The sequence below is a fragment of the Diplodia seriata genome (assembly GCF_021436955.1).
Source record: "Diplodia seriata strain FDS-637 chromosome Unknown scaffold_5, whole genome shotgun sequence".
Lineage (NCBI taxonomy): Eukaryota > Fungi > Ascomycota > Dothideomycetes > Botryosphaeriales > Botryosphaeriaceae > Diplodia > Diplodia seriata.
In genome coordinates this window covers 1,337,713-1,352,533 of record NW_027117312.1, presented here as the reverse complement: position 1 = coordinate 1,352,533, position 14,821 = coordinate 1,337,713, and the positions used below count along the sequence as shown (strand labels likewise).

Here is a 14,821-nt window from a genome sequence, read left to right as displayed (position 1 = left end):
CAGCTGTCACATGGAGGATGTCAAACAAAGACTTGAACTGGTAGACATTCGAAAGAACGAGTTCGAATTTGTCTACTTGATAGTTGCATGGACACATTGCTAGCTGTATAGAAGGAGGACAGTAGGCAGGGACCTGCACAAGAGCGACAAGTACCACCGTTGAGGTTTTTGAGAAGGAGATTGGGAGTTTTCAAAGCGCGCAGAGAGATGGTAGACAAGTGAGGGATGACATCGGCGGAAGGAAGGGCAAGCCGCGGCCACGACTTTCTCACTCGCTACGAAGACCCCGCACAACGTCAACCTGCGCCTTCTGATCTCATCATCCTCTCTCTCCTCTCCTAGTCCATTGCCTCCGTCCTCGCTCGCGCTCGTCGATGGCTGTGACATGCGCGCTGGCATCCACCCATCCCGATGAAGCCTGTGTCTTGGTCCATGTACATCTCATCTTACCCTCACATTCCAGCAGCTGATGTCGTCTCCGTCGCGGCCTGGAACATGTGGCTTGCTGGATGCTGCAGCAAGGGCGTCGCTCTCAGCCTGGCCTCTCGCCTCCGCCGGATTCGGCCTCTTTCTGCGTGAGCCCGTTTGAGACAAGATGCAGCCACCTCGCAAAGCAGTCTACCCCGTGAAAGAGCTGGGGAAAGCTTGTCGTTTGCGTTGGCAAACCAGCCAAGAGGGAGGTGCTTCCGGCCATGAGCTCTGGCTCCGCGGAACGCTCGACGCCCTTCTGCCGGTTCTTGTGCAACCATCGGCGAACCGCTGGTTCATGGTTGATCCGACTTCTTCTGAGAAATCGTTTCAGTTAGTTGCCTATCCATACGAAGTGTGCGGCTAATACGGCACGCGCAGAGACCTGTAAGTCTTGGCGACTCCTGCTCGAGCTCTCTGCTTGATTGGATTATGTCTGGAATCAGAGTCTGCTCTCTAAGCCAATGCGGAAAATCCAGCAGTGCTCGCCGGCATTGTCCTCCGGCCTCCCAGTCGTCATACATCGCTCTTCGCAATCACGCTGGTCCTTCGTTCATGCTTGAGCTATAGTGACGACTGCAGCACAAGTCCACTTGGCAACAAACCATCCTGCCCAGCTTTCGCGCCTGCGAGCTTTCACTATGAGCCGGTGCTTGCGTTGAGCAACAATGAACTGCAGTACATCTCGGGACCGGGAGACCTACAGGTGATGCCACGACCCACAGATACCGCAAATACACACTGACAAGTCTGTTGGCCAGGTTCTACCAGGCTGCCATAAATGCACTCGAGCTTCGTCTCGTGGAGGACGCGCCGGGATGCACCGTGCCCCCGGCGGGCTTCGTCCCGCGGCCTTGCAAAGACACGGCTTTGACAGCCTTTGCGCAGCTCGGTGCCCTGCGTCTGAATGCCAACCGCGGCCTGATATCCTTGCTGGACGGCAAGTATCAATATATACTTGCTGAGGCGACCCGAACACTCTCATTGCTTCCGACTGTAGAGCCGGACCCGAACGACAATCTGTGGCTGGGGAGCGTCATCATTTCGCGAAGCAAAGGCGTTTGCGAACACGTCCTGAGCTTAGGAGATGTAATCCAAGGCCCTATCAGTATCGACTCCGACATTCCGGCAGTGGTCATCAACGATCTCGCCCAGGATCCGCGCTTTGTGGACAGGTCATACGTCCTCGATAATCCAAAGGTTCGATTCTATGCTGGTGTTCCCTTGCGTAGCCCTTGGGGAAAGATCATAGGCGCCTTCTGCGTCTTCGGACATGAGCCTCGAGATGGCTTGACGCAGGAGCAGCTCATCGCTCTCCAAGGAATCGCCACCACAGTCATGGCATATCTTGAAACCAGCAAAGCCAAGGAGGGCCACCGAAGGTATGAACAGATGCTACATGGCTTGACATCTTTCGTTACGGGAGATACGTCCATGCAATCGCTCGACGGTTCACAACGCGCCCCTTTTGGACGACCGCTTCCAGTCCAACAACATTCCAGCAGTAGCATCAATGCGGGCAGCAGCTCTGAGGATCCAGGAAGACCGATTGCAGTTGTACGAAACACGCCACCTCCTATGATTCCGAGCCCAAAAGGCAAGAAAAGACCTCGAGTCCTCAGCACATCCACTCTTACGGCTCGCAAAAGGTCAACCACGAGTCTTCAGGAAACCATGCTCCCGTCGGGTTCCAAAGACATGTTCTCGAGAGCTGCCAGCATCATGCGGGAAAGCATTGACCTGTGTGGCTGCATTATATTCGACGCTTCGGTTGCGACTTACGGCGCAGCCATCGATTTGCCCTATGCAGAACGCTCCGCTGAATCTCAGTTGGACTCGTCGCCAAAGACATCGCCAGCAGCTCCTAAGAACGATTACGGGAGCCACGAACTTTCACCAAATGAAGAGTACTTTAGGATCGGAACGCAGACATCGAGCTCGGACGGGGACGGCCTGTCCGATAGAAAGATGTGCGAGATTCTCGGGGTTTCCCTGAAGGAGAGTACAGGCATGCCGATCTACGACTCTGAAACGTTCTGTCCCGATCTTGCGGAAAAGGATCTCAAGAAACTGCTGAAGAAATTCCCCTCGGGGCACATCTTCAATGTTTCTTCGGCAGGAGAAATATCTTCGTCTCAATCGTCCGACTGTCCGCCAGAGATGGCCCCTAACTCGAAAGCCGCCGTCTGCACAGATCAGAGAGCGCGGGTGTCAAGAAGAGTTCCTGGGAGCAAAGAGAACCGCCTGCTCCAAAAGTTGCTCGATGTCGCACCACGGGCGAGGAGCATAGCTGTTCTGCCTCTTTGGGACTATCAGCGGAATAGATGGTTTGCAGGTTGTCTCTGCTGGACGACAGAGCCGAGCCGGCTCCTTTATCCAGACGTCGACCTTATCTATCTCCAGGCCTTCGGCAACAGCATTATGATGGAGCTCTCCCGACTTGATGCCATCACTTCCGACCGGGCAAAAACAACCTTCGTGGCGTCTATCTCGCATGAGCTCAGGTGCCCGCTACATGGAATACTCGGCGGCGTACAATTCCTGCAGGATACTTCTCTCGATACCTACCAAGCCGGCATGCTGGACTCTGTGGCCATGTGTGGGAAGACCTTGCTGGATACGATTGACCATGTTCTTGATTTTGCCAAGATTAACACTTTTACAAGGCAGCCATTGAAGGATTGCAGCAGTCGGCGACAGGATCCGATAGATCTGACGGTGCGCAAAGGCAGCCAAAGTCTGAGTGAGCCGGCGAACCTATTCGCAAACATCGACTTGGCCATGCTTACAGAAGAGGTTATTGAGGCTGTGTTTGTAGGCCATAGCCATCTGGGAGCTTCCATCAGACTTGAGAAGATGGAAGACCCAGCCAAGACGGTGAGTAACATCTGTCGAGAGCACATCAGAGTGATCACTAGTGCTGACTTGTAGTAGTGGCCGTCACCTGGGATGAAACCTCAGGCTGGCAACCTCAAAAGGGAGAGCGACAAGGTTGTCCGCTTAGTCCTGGACATCCCTCACCGACGAGACTGGTCCGTTACCACGCAGCCAGGTGCGTGGAGAAGAGTCGTCATGAACCTTGTCGGCAACGCGCTCAAGTACACCAAATCTGGATACATTCGAATATCGATGCGGACGAGACAAGCTGAGCTTGACCCCTGCCAAGAGTCCAATAGTATCGACGTCACGCTGGTGGTTTCGGACAGTGGGAAGGGTATGTCAAGCGAGTACTTGAGAAGCGGCGTGTGGCGGCCATTCTCCCAGGAGGACTCATTCTCACCCGGGACCGGCCTTGGTCTGAGCATTGTGCGTCAAATCGTCCAAGGCCTGAAAGGCACTATCGATCTGAAGAGTGAGGTGCAAGTGGGTACTGAAGTGAGGGTTAACCTCAACCTTCCGCTTACGGAGAGTCCGCGAGAAACGGACGACGACGACCGTTACCTCCTTCTTGCCGCTTCTAAAATGCGGAACCGTGCAATATGCATCCTCGAGACAGGCATTCCAGGTGATCTCGACCACTCGGTCCCTACGGTTCGGAAAGGCCGGCGCGAGCTTGCTGTTGCCGTATCAAAAACGTTGAAGGGATGGTTCGGAGCCAATGCGGTCGTCTCAAATCTGTTTACAGCGCTTTCCACAGACATCATCATTTGTCTTGAGCCCCAGCTGGAATTACTGACAACACTGAAAGGCATCAAGTCACCAGAAAACAAGCCGCTGGTTATATTCATCGTCCTACACGCTGCCGAGGCGACAGCGCTACGGTCCGACCCACGCGTCCTTAGCAGTAGGCTCACTGTTGACATAATAACCCAGCCGTAAGTATAACATCAAGAGCGTACAGCAGGTAGCTTTGGTCTGACTGAATCGGCTCGACTACATACAGATGCGGGCCCCGTAAACTAGCAAAAGTGCTCACTCAGGGTCTGGACCGCCGCGACAAGCGAACGCCCTTGACGAGCACGCCTTTAGATTCTCCAACAGGGAACGAATCGCCAGTCAGAGAATGGAAGAGTCCGAACTGGCTGCCGACGCACTTGGGAAACGCTCAATCCAGCTCTCGCGCAAGGTCGAACTCGTATGACCGTTCGCTCCCACAGACATGACTTCCTCACTAATCGAGGAAATGCCTCAGCATCATTGACCCCGACACGATACCGCGGACTCTTGTTGAGAGATATCCTACCGATACGTCCACGCAAGAGCCGCCAACCGCCACTCATCTTCGCATATTGCTGGTAGACGGTAAGACCCGGGCGTTTTGGCAGATCATTTTCCATTTATACTGATCCTTCCCACAGATAACCGGATCAATCTCTCCGTAGGTCGAACCGTCACCCGCGCAAGCATTACATTTTAGCACTTCGGGTGGTTGAGAAGTGATTCGTTAACACACAAATCAACAGCTGCTCAAGGCCTTCATGCGCCGCTACAACTTTGACTATCAAGAAGCCATGAACGGCCTCCAAGCCGTCGAGGCGTACAAGCGGGATGGCGGACATTTCGACTACGTGTTAATGGGTATGTCTTTGCCCCCCACCTTCCGCATTCCACCACCCGCCCTTCTCTAATCACGACATCACGTTTCCCCGCCCCACAGACCTCACGATGCCAGTCATGGACGGCATGGCGGCAACGCGCGAGATCCGGCGGCACGAGCAGCGCGAGGGCCTGCGGCCAACCATAGTCATCGCGCTGACGGGCCTCGCGTCGGCCGCGGCGCGCGTCGACGCGCTCAACAGCGGCATCAACTTCTTCCTCACCAAGCCCGTCAAGTTCCAGGCCCTGCACCAGATGCTCAAGGGCGTGGCTGCAGGCGCCGGTGCGGCGGAAACAACGTCGTCGCCGCCGCTATCCCCGCAGCAGCAGTCATATCACTGAACGAAAGATTGATAACGATGGACGTATGAGAGAGGGATAAGGACAGGCTATTTTTCCTATTTATGTGGATGGTAGAGGGAGAAAAAAGAAAGGGTAGCTGGGGGGACTACCGTAGGGTTTCTTTCTTTGGCCAGAGATTGGTACGCTTGCATGGGATAGGTGCACGGGTTAGTGTGGGGTGCGTTGCGCGCGTTGCAACACAAGGTAGGAGCGCAGCATAGGCCGGGGCCCTCTCGTTATCTACTCAGGCATTCCATGGGACGGTTGTAGATGTAGTCCCATTCTGTCCTTTGCCTTTAGTAATAATAAAGCAGTCAGATCTCAGTACTTTTAGTTTGCTGACGGGCTTTGAACTTGATTCGTGGAATTCTCCGGCAAAGCAGTTTAGTTCCAGTCCACCAAGGACATACCCACGTCATTATCTTCCACGCGTCTTGCTCTAGTAGTTTTCCTTGCGGAAACCCAGCAGGCGAGCAGGTTCGGGGACGACACAGAGAATCCAAACATGCAAGGACGCCCGACAAATCCTGAGGTAAACCATCGTCATCGTCACGGGAACGGAGCGTTCTCCATCTCCTTTCATCAAGCCAGGCTGGACCCTATCCCCCGCTCCCGCGCCATGGAACCAACTTGGCGGTACACTAATTCGGTCGGGCTCACCAGCTCCGTCACGAGCGCGCGTGCGCGAGCGTTACCAAGTACCAAGTACCAAGGCTTCATGAAGCGCTGACACCTCCCATCGCCCACACAAGTGCTGACTTTGAGGGTGATGCTGATGATGCTGACGACGATGGACCATTTCCCATCCTAAGCCCATACATACCCTTGGGTCGCATCGTCAAGAAAGCCACACACGCACAGGAGAGAAAGAGGGGGAGAGAAAAAAAAAATCCCCCAGAAAAGAGGTAACATCGGAGACAGCGATCAAGCAACCCTCCGCAACAGCAACGAGGAAGGGGGAAAGAAAGAAAGAGAAAAAACGCAGACCTCTTCAGCCTCAGGCAGCAAAGGTGGCACAGCCAGCCAGCCAGTCCCGGCGGGGTGGGTGCGTTGTTGGCGCAAAGCCCTACACACGCATGGGGCCAACGACACACACACGGCAGGGGAACCCAGGAGGCGGTCGAGGCTAGTACTCCCGTTTTTTCCCCCGGCGGGTGAGTGACACAAACACACACAATCCTGGTGGCACATCTGCATCCAGCAATCTCAAATTCCCCCGGAAAATACATATACCCCCATTGCGCCATCGGCACACAGTGGAAAACAAGCAATCGTGCGAGTCGCACCGGGCAGCAGCTGCAGCGGCAGGTAGCCGCTTTCAATCCGTTCCCCGCGTCCCGTTGTCGCACTCGAGGGCTGCAATGCAGGTCGCCGCCCTGCCATCGTGCTGTCGCTCCGCGGATGGTTGCTTCGGGACGGGGGAGGGGAGAGACAGACAGAGAGAGACAGAGAGAAAGAGGGGAAAAGCGGTGGATGGCTCAGGTACCCGGGTGCGACGCGACTTAGGGCTTCTTCTTTCTGCGAATCGCTTGGTTGCCTGGGATTGTTGTCGTGGGAAACCGGTGGCAGCCTGGAGAAAGAGAGGGTTGAGTGGTACTGATGCAGTTCAGCCAAAGTCACTGTTTGCACATTTCGAGCGGGGCAGAGAGGGGCGGAACGAAATGATCAGTATCTGTAAAGTGAGAGCGACACGAGAGCGAGAGCGAAACACTCGCTCGTTTCTTTTTTCTGCTTTTGAACAGCGCCATGTGGGTGACGGCGGATAGTCGTGGTTAGGTCATTCCGAGGGCATGGGTTCGTGGAACGTCGAAGGGGTTCGCGAAGTTTTATTGGTTTGGGACGGGGTGACTTTGTCTTTCTTCGATACTTCAGCTTTTGGTACCGTGAAGGGATGATGTCGAACGACATGAAAGAGTAGTAAGTGTGAGGAATGTACAGGTATGCCCGAGAGGACTTGGGCGGATGGACATATCGTGATCCGAGCCTAACATGGAAGCGAGGTTGTCCTGGAATTGAAATTATACGTTATGTTATCCTACTTAATTTACGGTATTTCGTACCTTTCACGCGACCGTTTATGCGTCTGCTCCACCGAATACGAAGTACGCCGTGCGGGCGCGCCCATGCAATCGCAGACTGCAGAGTGCGGTGTGGGCTCCTGTACAGAAAGAAACGCATAACCAAAAGAAGATCCGGCAGCAGCCGGCGAAAATAGCGACGAAGAAAGATCCATCGATACCGTGTGCACCGAACACCTCATCCCATCCAAGGCCAGAAACACCAATGAAAATGCCACCCAAGAAACGTAACCGGCATAAACTCCGTCCGAGATTGCTTAGGAGAAATCACGCGCGCGTAGCGTTCAGCGATAATTGCCCAACTCAATTTCTTGCCGCCGCTCTTCTCTGCTCTTCGCTCTTGGCTCGCCCCCTGCTGTCCTGTCATCGGGTCTCCCTCTTCTGCCATCGTACGAGTGTCCGTTGCCGTAGCTTCCACTTCTTGTCCGAGTGGTGGCATAGTATTCGTGCAGCGTCGGCGGCGGGCTCATCAGGATTCCGCGGCTATCCGAGTGCTGATGGTGTCTCATGGAGCGGTGGCGACGGGCATTAGGGCTGTTTTCGCCATCTGATTCTTCACCATAGGGCAATTGGATGCGGAAAGTGCTCTGGCTGGCATCGGGCGAGGGGCCGGGGTCCTTGTTCATGAGGAGCATGGCCATTTGTTGGTTGACCAGATCGTCTTCAGTGGGTGGTATGTTGTGCTGCTCAGGCGGCGGGGAATAGTTGGGCGAGACACGCTTGACACTTGGGAACATGTTTGCAATCCAGTTGTCGTAGTATGTGCTGTTGTGCTGCCACATGTTGTTGGAGCGAGAGCTCAGGCGCTCGCGCAGACGCGTAATACGGCGGTTAGTGTAGATGAGGGCAATGCCGTAAGTCAGCGTCATACCGCCGGACAGAGCGACGGCGATGACGGAAGCCCGGTTCCAGGCGAAATTCGCGTACACCAGCCAGTTGTAAAAGACGGTTAACAAGCCCAGGGCTGAGGACGCAAGAGCGGGCATGCATATAGACTCGGAACGGAATATCATCGACTTCACGGCGAAGCAGAGGAGGACGGTAAACGAGTATCCGGCGACCAGGAGGGCGACGACGAAGATTGTTAGAAGACGTGCATCGCATCGTAGCGCGACGTCGGGTTTGTCGTGGAAAAGCGGAGGAATGATAAGGTAACTGATCGGGCGCGTGAGCCAGAGAACAAACACAGAAAGCTATCGGAGACAACCCACCCTCCCAGTATCATCCACGACGCGAGTAGCGCAATGAGGCGCCAATACCACTGGATGCTGTCAATATAGCGACACAAGGCGAGCGGGGGGTACGCACGGCTATGGTGTAATGCTCATTGTTCAGGTCGCTGACGGTCATGTACTGATGCTGCTCCTTGGGCGTCATGGTCAAAGTCGCGACCGTGGTTCCCGACGTTCGCAGGTGTTCTGACAGTCGGGAGCGCAGTGCTCGCAGGTTTATGGCGCTATTCCCATGCAGCCAGAGTGTCGGCAGCTCGGCGGGCGATCGGGCAAGGCGGGCAGGAAGGATTCGCTAGGTCGGCGGCGTCGAGGCTGAGCGTCCGGGTAGGGTAGGGTAGGATAGGGTAGGGTACCAGGCGGACGTGGGCGGGACGAGGTCGAGTAGGTAGCAGGGCAGCGGCAGTCAGTCGCGACGCGCGTAATACGGCGGAGCGGCAATAGAACGGAAGGACCAGGCTGGGTGGTGCTGGGCGCGGCGGGGAGGTATATGCGGCGAGAGGCTGGGCGGGGTGGCGCACGTAACCAAGGACGGCAGTGGGAAAGGAAAGTCGGATGGCTGAGGGAGGAAGTTCTAGTGAAATACGATGCAGGCAGCGGGCGGCTGAGGCTGAGAGCGATCCTTCGAAGCGAACGGCTTAGCACATGGACGGCCCACAGCCGCGGTGATCGATATTGCAGCGAGCGGGCGCCTGGAAAATTGCAGCAAGCGGCCGAGATTGCGGTCTTGGAGCCGTCGGCGCGCGGATGTGACTTTGTGCGCGATGGCAGCGCGCAGTGTTCTTCCAACAACACGCGCGCCTTCTCCACGATAACCGGCGGGAGGAGCGGGTGGGCCGCAGCCGGTTTAGCGGACGGAGCTGCAGTTGGCCAGGCAGTCCAGCCACAACGGCGCAGCCAGATGATCGCATCGCAGCACAGCGCGGACGGACCACCGCCTGCCCGGCGCGCGGCTGCGTGTCGGGCGCCTGGCTGCTCTGCGGCGGCGCTGCGTCCATTGGCACTCGGCTGCCTTGGCTCCCCACGAGGGACTGCGCGTGGGCTTGGCCGAGTCGACGTCGCCGGGTGGTGCAGCGTACTAGGTAGCAGTAAGCTGGGCGCGGGCGTCGAAGCGGCGGGTAGTCGTAGTGACGGCGCACACGCGCTGCGCCCCGCTGCCTGACGAGAGGACCCAGAGCTCCGCCTGAGGCTTGCCTATGACGCCGCGACGCAGGGACAGATCCAAAAATGGCCGCGATGCCCCACCAGGCCCAAAGCACTTGCACTTGCAATACACAGCCTGCGCCTGCCGTGCCCGTACTCGCCGCTTGTCTGAGGCATTCGCCCTCCAACCCTGGCAGTGCCGCTTCGCACAGCTGCGCACAGCTTCGGCGGCAGTCCCGCTGCTCGGCAGTGCCTCGTGCGACGCGCTGCCCGGGCGGCAGTCTTTGGGCGACGATCCGGATCACGCCTAAGGCCAGTGGTCAGGCACCCCCGCCAAGCTCAATCCCACCGCCGCAGAAGCTTGACGACCGCTGATCTGGCGCCGACCTGTCAACGTCCATCCATCTACCCAATGCCGCCGTCGCTGCTAGCGCCCTCCGGCTTTTCTCAATGTGGGGTCTCCGGCTCTCTCACATGCCTCCGCTACGTAGCAGACCCTCTGCTCTGCGGTGCATGACGTAAATCGTGGCCGTCGCCCTACTATTTGGGCACTAACGCACCCCGTTTGCAATCCCGCCTGTAGCCCGGCGCCCATCTTTGTCAGCCCTATAGTATTCCCGCCATGTCTCGGACTCATCCACCTCGTGATTCACCTGCTTCCACGGCAGCTCCTGACCCTCCTTTTCCATCACCAGCACACGCTGTGGCACTGAGGTCTGCATCCAGCAATACCAAATACTGTCTGGTACCACCTCGGGGCCTCGACTCGTCCATCCGAAGCCAATCACCCGCCGACGGAGCCCCGCCACAAGCCTGCCGTCACACCCTGGCCCTTACCCTTCCCGTGAACCCCATCGCCCTACCGACGTCGCTCAAAGCAAAGCAAACCACTTCCCTCAACAACCCGATCTAGCGGTAAGGAAAGCCTCACCGACAAACCCGAGTAAACCGCAAACCTCATCGGCCGTACGTGCTTGCAGGGTTTCATCCCCTCCCCACGACGAGGAGCCCGAAGGCAAAGAGAGGGTATCAAATCAAGCCCTTTCGGTACGACCTTTCAATGGCTTCCATTCTCCTCGGCTGTGCCGCCGTCATCTCCCCCCGCGTGCGCGAGCGCCGCCGGGCCAAGGTCGAGCGCGAGCGCGAGTACGCGGACAACTTCGCCGCCTTGCAGGAGGAGAACGAGAAGCGCGTGAGGCGCCTGAGCATCCTGTCCGCTGCTGCCGCCGCCGCTGTCCAGCAGCAGCAGCAGCAGCAAAAGGAAGGCGAGTGCCTGCCGCAACAGCGGCCGCCGGGGTACGAGGACGTCGTGGTGGTGGAGCGGAGGAAAATAGGGGATGACGGCGAGGCGGACTCCGGCGGCCGTGGTCGGCGACCGTCGTTCGTGGCCGCCGGAGGGGAGCGAGTCATGGAGGAGACTAGGGTGAGTGGTGATGATGAGGAGGAGGAGCGCGCACGGTGTCTGAGGGTCAAGAGGAGCATGGTCGACAGGAGGGATTGGGTTGCTGTTGCGGCGGCGGGGGCGTCGTCGACGCCCCCAATGGGCTCGACGGCTGCGAGGCCTGCGGCTGCAGCGGTGGTCGCATGACCATGCCGACCCCCGTCCTCTTCAGAGGCGGTGGGCAGGAGAGTGAGGAAGTGGTCATGGCGTTATTGTGTCGTTCAAGCAAAGCAGTATACCAGTTTTCTCGGCGCCAATCGCGGGGCGCCGCGGCAAAAGTCTTTCGTCTTGTGGTTTAGAGCAATGGTTGGGCACGTCTGCGGGAGAATTGGAGGGGGATGATGGGCAGGAGATAGCGCGATGCACTTGCGTGGCCGGCTCGCTTCAGCTATTGTTGGAACATATGAAACACTTTATCGCGCCCAGGCGTTCGAGCCCAACTGGAGAGGTAAAGAAGTCTGCTGCTTGTTGCACAAGTGGTTCCTCACTTGCCTGACGACATGTGAACTGTGTATGTCCAGACCGAGTCTACTTCAGACGCCATCCCTGCTCTTCATGCAGAATCAATGCGGCCCCGCGTCACTGCCACTGCTCTGACACCCTATAAAACCCCTCAGCTATACATGACCAACCCTAATATTTTGATAAGCGCTAACCGAGAGAAGAAATTCCCACCCGGCCTCTTCACTACAACATACTTGCCCCTGGGGACAAGACAGCAACGCTCCCGATTCCCCAGGCGCGTTCCCGGTTCCCCAGGGCACGTGATGACGTCGACCGCGCAAACCCGGGCCTTTTACTTCATTTCTTTCTTTCTCCGAAGGTTCCCCGTCTCCACGCGGCGGCCGGCTTCGGAACGTACCCGACGGGCCAGAGAGAAGAACGCCCAAACCCGTTGGTTCGGTGCAAACGCGGCCCTGATCTCCACCCAACAAGGAAGCGGTAGGGGAAAAAAATGGGGATGGCCCCGCCGGTGAACCTCCGCCGGCAGTCTCTTCGTTCTCCTTGGAAATGGACTGATAACGATGGCGGTGTAGATAGTCTGAGATTGAGGTTTCCTCTTGATATGTTTGGCGAATTACGAATCTCCGATTGCGAGCGTATTCTCTTTCTCCCGTTGATTACGATGGTCCATAAGACTCTGCGCTCTTTGGCCCGACGACTCTCGCTTCCTGTTCGCATTCATGCCTCATTCGCACTTGCAGGGATATATCAGAAATCAGAAGGGCGAAGTCTTGAGCGTTTCATCCAATACATGAATCGAATGCATGGTATCTGGTATTAGTATATGTAGTGGTAGTAGACGTATATCGTGCGTTTTGATAAAAACAAATGAAAAAGAGGAGTTCAGAAGAAGCAAAAGGGGAGGGGGAAGCACTTTTGGCCTGCTTTCCATGACCATTGGTATAACAAACCGCAACAGCGCAATAAAAAATTAAAAAAAGGCTCCAAAATCCCACCGCTTGTTCTCCGATTCGTTTTCCCTCCCAAAAAAGCATCATGCCTTGAAGCGCCGCGACTCCAACGTCTCTTTCCCCGGAAATGAGATCTCTCTTGTCTGCTCGTGTCTCTTTTCAAAGGGCCGTAACAATTCGCGTTCATACCAAGCTGTCGTCCGAGTTCCGCCCGCCCATGCTCCTCTCGTCTATTCTCGACGGCTTTCGCCCATGCGATCTCGAGTTGGCGTGGTGGTGCCAGTTCTGCTGGTGGGCGTAGTTGCCGTACCCGTTCGGACTCGGCTCGGCCGGCTCGGTGACATGCGTCACTTGGACGCTCTTGCTGATGTGGATGTCGCTGGCCGAATGGGTGATGATGTGCTCGTCGCTCCCCTTGTCGCTGTCGTCGCGCCACGTCTTGTTCGTCGAGTCGCCACCCGTGACGATGACTGTCGCCGTGCCGCCGGTGATCGTGTCCGGCCGTAGCGTGTCCATGTGATGCGAGTACGAGTTGGAGCGCTGGTAGCCTGCTCCGGATCGGGCCGTGCTGCCTCCCATGCCGTTGCCGTAACTGGCGTAGTTGGATTTGTCCGGTGTCGACAGGCCGGTGCGATGTAGCACGTGCTGTAGTAGCGGCCGCAGCGTGGCGATGCATGCAGCGATCATGCCGATGCCCGGCTCGATGGTAGACCAGATGGCGATGTCCGTCGATTCGTCTGTGGAGAAAGGAGGGTCCCCGGGTCAGCGGAAAATCCTCTAGCGGCATTGCGGGGAATGGTGGGGAGTGGATCTGTATGATGTAAGGTGGTGAAGGGGTGCGTACAAAGGAAGTCATGGGTCGCCTTGAAGCCCTTGATGTATGGCATGCGGATGAGGGTCGCCGTGCTGCCGATGGCTGCGAAGGCGAGAATGCCGACGACGACTAGCTTGGTTCTCTTGTTCATTTGCAGGTCATAGACGATGAAGCCAGGAAGAATGCCTGCACGTGGAGGGGGCCGTTAGTCCGAAGCATGCAATACGTGTTGGTCTGTGAACTGACCGAAGATCCAATCTGACAGCGAACCGAGGGCTGCTGCGCCATAGGAGATACCCTCAATGGCATGGATGGAGAGACAGTGTTCGTTGTTCGGTTTGATAGTCCAGAACGAGGAGACGGGATTGCATTGAAAGATGAAGACGAAGAAGTAGGCAACACTCAGAACAATGTTGCACGTATTCATGACGTAAATGGTGAGCGTGTGGCCTCTTTTGACGGCGATGCGGAGAAGGAAGAGGCCCTGCAGGTTAAGCGAGGGTGGTTAGATGGTGTTGTGCGTGGTCACAAATTTGCGTGTGGGCGGCTTACGACTGAACACTTCAGCGTGCACGTGGCAGAGGAATAGAAAAGTTCACAGAACCACCAGTACCTAGCTACAGGGTCAACATAGACAGAGGTGGAGGCCGCGCAGGCAACGTACCTCAGAGCCCTCATCCTGTTCTCAGGCGAGATGTCCACGTCGTGGCGGCCAGTACCATAGGCGACTCCGCCGAGCTGGCAAATCAGGTAGCCAGTGAAGAGCAGCAAGGCGCCGACCATGGACCAGTCATCGGAACCGAAAGATTTGATCAGGTAGGCGCGCGTGTAGATGCGGAGCAGCATGAAGATCCATGCCAGGCAGAAGAAGGCGACGTTGACGGCCAGGACCTGCCCGCTTCGGTCCTCCATCAGTCGTGAAGGGGGCGGCCGTGAGGAATTTGGGCGGAGAGATGTTCGGGCGACAGCGTGTTCGACCGCCAGCTACATGTCTAGGGTCAAGGCGGCGGCGGAGGGTAGATATCGATCAGTCATCAGGAGGCAGGGATAGCGAATGGGGCGCGTCGCCAGGTGAAGCACAGTGGAGCGCAGGTTTACGTGCTGGTGGAGAGAGGACCTGTACGGGCCAGACCCAGAACGGCAACACAGGCCGGCGCGTTCGGGCTGACCGCGGAGAGGATGAAGATCGACGACCAGCTTTTCCATGTGCGCCGGCCCAGCAAACCAGCTCGCCCAGGTTGCGCCATCGCCCTGCAGCGAGCGTGCCCGGCGTGCGGTCTGCGGGCCCATCTGGCAGCAGGCTGGCTCGCTGCATCGCCGGCACCAGGTACGGCAGGTGGGCGCGCTCTGCTGCC

The 14,821-nt window shown here is 57.0% G+C and overlaps 4 protein-coding genes across 4 annotated transcripts; 2 read left to right on the top strand and 2 right to left on the bottom strand.

Annotated features, from left to right (window-relative positions):
* Window positions 1-1,136: 1,136 nt before the first annotated feature.
* SLS55_005405 (uncharacterized protein) lies at window positions 1,137-5,346 on the top strand (the record flags this gene model as incomplete). Its single annotated transcript, XM_066776855.1, has 6 exons — window positions 1,137-1,174; window positions 1,230-3,345; window positions 3,403-4,252; window positions 4,767-4,786; window positions 4,872-4,986; window positions 5,066-5,346. The coding sequence occupies 6 exons, from the start codon at window positions 1,137-1,139 to the stop codon at window positions 5,344-5,346; spliced, it is 3,420 nt and encodes a 1,139-aa protein (XP_066632697.1).
* Window positions 5,347-7,708: 2,362 nt separating this feature from the next.
* On the bottom strand, window positions 7,709-8,801 carry SLS55_005404 (uncharacterized protein; the record flags this gene model as incomplete). Its single annotated transcript, XM_066776854.1, has 3 exons — window positions 7,709-8,579; window positions 8,636-8,685; window positions 8,733-8,801. The coding sequence occupies 3 exons, from the start codon at window positions 8,799-8,801 to the stop codon at window positions 7,709-7,711; spliced, it is 990 nt and encodes a 329-aa protein (XP_066632696.1).
* Window positions 8,802-10,856: 2,055 nt separating this feature from the next.
* SLS55_005403 (uncharacterized protein) lies at window positions 10,857-11,384 on the top strand (the record flags this gene model as incomplete). The annotated part of the gene is made up of 1 exon (XM_066776853.1): window positions 10,857-11,384. One exon carries the CDS (start codon window positions 10,857-10,859, stop codon window positions 11,382-11,384), a length of 528 nt encoding a protein of 175 aa, XP_066632695.1.
* A 1,451-nt stretch (window positions 11,385-12,835) lies between these two features.
* Window positions 12,836-14,378, bottom strand: SLS55_005402 (uncharacterized protein; the record flags this gene model as incomplete). Its single annotated transcript, XM_066776852.1, has 4 exons — window positions 12,836-13,389; window positions 13,497-13,652; window positions 13,713-13,918; window positions 14,131-14,378. The coding sequence occupies 4 exons, from the start codon at window positions 14,376-14,378 to the stop codon at window positions 12,836-12,838; spliced, it is 1,164 nt and encodes a 387-aa protein (XP_066632694.1).
* Between the last annotated feature and the right edge of the window lie 443 nt (window positions 14,379-14,821).